Source organism: Oncorhynchus gorbuscha, linkage group LG13 (genome assembly GCF_021184085.1).
Source record: "Oncorhynchus gorbuscha isolate QuinsamMale2020 ecotype Even-year linkage group LG13, OgorEven_v1.0, whole genome shotgun sequence".
NCBI classification, from domain to species: domain Eukaryota; kingdom Metazoa; phylum Chordata; class Actinopteri; order Salmoniformes; family Salmonidae; genus Oncorhynchus; species Oncorhynchus gorbuscha.
This window is the reverse complement of record NC_060185.1, coordinates 18775865-18780939: the sequence shown is the minus strand read 5'-3', so window position 1 is coordinate 18780939 and position 5075 is coordinate 18775865. Positions and strand designations below refer to the sequence as shown.

Here is a 5075-nt window from a genome sequence, read left to right as displayed (position 1 = left end):
TTTTGGCCTGCCTGGTGTCCTTACCAGGCAGTAATTTAGTTAATAGTTAATAGACCAATAAGAAAGAGAGTTCCAAACCTTTCTGCCAATAACAGTTAGTTTTCAGTTTTTCCCTCCCAACTCAGACCACTCCCAGACAGTCCAAACAAAAGTATGTTTTTTAAAATTGAAAACAATCACAGTAAGGTACTTAATTGTTACTCAGAAATTATTTGATTTTGAGATAATTAAAAAAGGGCTGTATTGGACCTTTAAATAATCAAATCCAAACATGGTGCGTTATGGAATAACTTTATTGGAGAACAAGAGTTTCAGGACAGAATCCTTTATCTGTTTGTTCCTGAAACTGTAAACCAGTGGGTTCACAAGAGGAGTTAAAATACAGTTCACAATAGATATCAAGATGAGAACATTTGGATGAATATGATATGATTTAGCACTGATGTAGACACATGAATGAGCAATGTAGAAGGTAAGGACAACAATGAGATGAGAGGAGCAGGTAGAGAAAGCTTTTTTCCGCCCTTCAGATGTGGCAATTTTGCAAACAGATTTGATGATTTTACAATATGACCAAATGATGACAGTGAATGGAACATACATCACAAATAAAGCACATGCGAGGGCTAGATCTATCAACATTGTTGTGTCCAAACAAGACAATGTAACAATCGGAGGATAATCACAAAACCAATACATTATCTGATTTCTACAGAAAGGTAGTTGTGATGCAAGAATGACATTCAATGCTGGAAGAATTAATCCCAAAGCCCATGCTGTTGAGGCCAGGATCACACATATTTTGATTGTCATGATGCTGTTGTAGCGTAAAGGATTGCAGATAGCAACATAACGGTCGTAGGCCATAGCACATAGGAGAAATCCCTCTGTAGTTTGAAATGCCAAATAGGTATGCATCTGCAAGAAGCAACCTGCAAATGAAATGGACAAATCATTCCACAAACACACTGATATCATTTTAGGTAAAACGCTGGTGGTGATCACTATGTCTGTGAGAGACAGATTACAGAGGAAAATATACATTGGTGTGTGAAGTTTGGAGTCGAGCAACACCAGAGTGATGATCATGGCGTTGCCGATGAGGATCATAATGTATACCACAAGGAGAAAGATGGCCAAGTCTGTGTAGATCTCCTTGAGACCCAGCTCCCCTCCATGTATCAGGAAATCTGAAAACAGGCTCACGTTGAACTCCAGTGGTAGAGAAACATCTGAAAAACATTACGAGAACAATGAGATTTTCATGTAAAAACATGCACCCACGAAGTACTGTCTAAAACACATACTGGTTTATATTTACATAGAAAGCATATAGTCGGGCACAGTGTAACTAGAAGGAATACATTGTTAAGCAGTATAGTTGTTATGACCTTATTATGAATATGTATATCATCTGCATGCAGTATTTTCACACACACACATACACACACACCATACACACACACACACCATACACGCGCACGCACGCACGCACGCACTCACACAAACAAACACACACACACATACACACACACCATACACACACACACACCATACACACACGCACACCATACACGCGCACGCACGCACGCACTCACACAAACAAACACACACACACACGCACACCATACGCACGCACGCACGCACTCACACAAACACACACACCATACACACACACCATACACACACACACACCATACACGCGCACGCACGCACTCACACACTCACACAAACAAACACACACATATAGTAGGACCTTTTTGAAATCCAAGTGATACAGAAGTTACATCATAATATAACGAAACAAAAGCCTTTTAAGGTTAAGGATGAAGTAAGAGTTAGTTTGATAGTTGTTCACTGTTCAGGTAAAGATGTTTCACCAATAGACAACACTGCAAACTTGAAAACAAAGATTTGTATGGAAGCAGCTGACAATGAAGGGGGATATCTAGTCAGTTTCACAGTTGCACAACTTGCACAACTTAGTGCATTCAACCAAAATGTGTCTTCCGCAATTAACCCAACCACGCTGGTTCAAAGAGGTGCGGGGGGGGGGGCACTGCCTTAATCAACATAATTGGCACACAGGGAGCAGTTGTTGATGAACTGTTTTGCTGGTCCAGGTATTTGAACCACTAGGCTACACTGTTGATGTTCATTTACATCAATATTCACTATTAGAAACCAAAACAAACCAAACTAGACATCAAACAACAGTGTGATGAGCATTGAGCACATTAGGTTTAAAGTAAGGTTGATCCAGACAAGGGCATGGTTGTCCAAAGTTGCCACAGGTAATCATAGAGCCTCGCTAGATGCTAAGCGGGATCCTTGGGACAACCCTATCCTAAATCCTGACACCTAACCCTGACCATTACACAAACCCTTACCTAAACCCAACCCTAACCTTTACCTTAACCATTTTACATTTCAATGGGGTGAGGCCAGATTTGGGCCATCCAAAGCATCCCACTTAGAAAAAAACATTGATTCACACAACTGAGAATAAAATAACAATATCTAACAAACAGAGACAAAACAAATGTACATGGGAGAAAGAACATCTGCAAAGGTTGAATGGATTATGTTAGGGTTAATACATTGACTCAAATAAGGTAATAATTGGAGCTATACATTTTGTTATTGCATTTAAAAAAATTTTTAACAGGATGTTCTAAAGAAACCAGAAAAGTGTTAGCATCCTCCAATTCACCAGCCAACATTGACAATATATTTTACATTAATCAGATGGTAAGAAATTCCTATTTAAATATTGGGGACATCATTTTGTTCACCTGAAAGAGATATATAAGATGTTAATTATGGCTTCCGTTCTTCTTGTTCCTTTAACAGCTCTTGTATCATTAGATTTTTCCAATTGTAAAATTAGAAAACACAAACAATTGTCATGTCATAGAAAGCACTGGAGTTCTCCCTTACTTGCCATTGTGTTGGTCATCTCACCAGACCCGCATCTCTGGGATTGAGGAAGAGCTGCATAATGTGGGAATTTATATAACAACTCACCCACTCTTCCTCTGTAATCCTTTTCAGGAAGCTTTTTAATTAGACAGAAAACACAGGAGTCACTTTGGGACCTTTTTATTGTGTTGTCTGGCACAAGCTCATAATTGGGACCTACAACACAAGCTCATAATTGGTTTAATCAGAACACAGAGACCCTTCAATACACTGTGGTCCAATACACTGTGATTTAATATTAAATTATATAGTATTCATGCAGTGATTAAATATACTAAGTAGGAGAACATAATCTATGCCAGTGGTGGAAAAAGTACCCTATTGTCATACCTGAGTAAAAGTATACATACTTTAATAGAAAATGACTCAAGTAAAAATAAAGTCACCCAGAAAAATACTACTTGAGAAAAAGTCTTAAAAGTACTTGGTTTTAAATATTCTTAAATATCAAAATGAAATGTAATTGCAAAAATATTCTTAAGTATCAAAAGTAAAAGTATAAATCATTTCAAATTCCCTATATTAAGCAAACCAGACGGCACCATTTCCTTGTGTTGTTTATTTATGGATATCAAGGGGCAAAGTCTAAAAACACAAACATACTTTACAAATGAAGCATGTGTGTTTAGTGAGTCTGACAGATCTGAGGCAGTAGGGATGACCAGGGATGTTCTCTTGATAAGTGTGTGAATTGGACCATTTTCCTGTCCTGCTAAGCATTCAAAATGTAATGAGTACTTTTGGGTGTTGGGGAAAATGTACACTACCAGTCAAAAGCTTTAGAACAACTACTCTATCAAACTTTGTCTTTATTTTTTTACTATTTTCTACATTGTAAAATAATAGTGAAGACATCAAAACTATGAAATAACACATATGGAATCATGTATGTAGTAATCAAAAAAGCGTTAAACAAAAAGATTCTTCAAATAGCCACCCTTTGCCTTGATTACAGGTTTGCAAACTCTTGGCATTCTCTCAACCAGCTTCACCCGCAATGCTTTTCCAACTCCTTTTGAAGGAGTTGCCACATATACTGAGCACTTGTTGGCTGCTTTTCCTTCACTCTTCGGTCTGACTACTCCCAAACCATATCAATTTGGTTGAGGTCAGGGGATTGTGGAGGCCAGGTCATCTGATGCAGCACTCCATCACTCTCCTTCTTGGTCAAATAGCCCTCACACAGCATGGAGGTATGTTGGGTCATTGTCCTGTTGAAAAACAAATGATTGTCCCACTAAGCCCAAGCCAGATGGGATGGCGTATCGCTGCATAATGCTGACGTAGCCATGCTGGTTAAGTGTGCCTTGAATTCTAATGCTTTACATTGGGAATTACACGCTTTACATGAGCAAATACACAGCGGAGATCATCTGTTCACCCACACTGCATCTCACAAAGACAACAGCAGTTGGAACCAAAAATCGCAAATTTGGACTTCAGACCAAACGACAAATTTCCACCAGTCTAATGTCCATTGCTCGTGTTTCTTGGCCCAAGCACATGTCTTATTCTTATTGGTAGTGGTTTCTTTGCAGCAATTCGACCATGAAGGCCTGATTCACACAGTCTCCTCTGAACAGTTGATGTTGAGATGTGTCTGTTACTTGAATTCTGTGAAGCATTTATTTGGGCTCCAATTTCTGAGGCTGGTAACTCTAATGAACTTATCCTCTCCAGCCGGGTAACTCTGGGTCTTCCATTCCTGTGGCGGTCCTCATGAGAGCCAGTTAACTCTAATGAACTTATCCTCTCCAGCCGGGTAACTCTGGGTCTTCCATTCCTGTGGCGGTCCTCATGAGAGCCAGTTAACTCTAATGAACTTATCCTCTCCAGCCGGGTAACTCTGGGTCTTCCATTCCTGTGGCGGTCCTCATGAGAGCCAGTTAACTCTAATGAACTTCTCCTCTCCAGCCGGGTAACTCTGGGTCTTCCATTCCTGTGGCGGTCCTCATGAGAGCCAGTTAACTCTAATGAACTTCTCCTCTCCAGCCGGGTAACTCTGGGTCTTCCATTCCTGTGGCGGTCCTCATGAGAGACAGTTAACTCTAATGAACTTCTCCTCTCCAGCCGGGTAACTCTGGGTCTTCCAT

General features: G+C 39.8%; 1 protein-coding gene across 1 annotated transcript; it reads right to left on the bottom strand.

The window, feature by feature from the left end:
• Positions 1–279: 279 nt before the first annotated feature.
• LOC123992246 (olfactory receptor 10J1-like) lies at positions 280–2947 on the bottom strand. Its single transcript, XM_046293426.1, has 2 exons — positions 2941–2947; positions 280–1232 (listed from the first exon to the last, which is right to left on the bottom strand). Exons 1-2 carry the CDS (start codon positions 2945–2947, stop codon positions 280–282), a joined length of 960 nt encoding a protein of 319 aa, XP_046149382.1.
• Positions 2948–5075: the final 2128 nt, after the last annotated feature.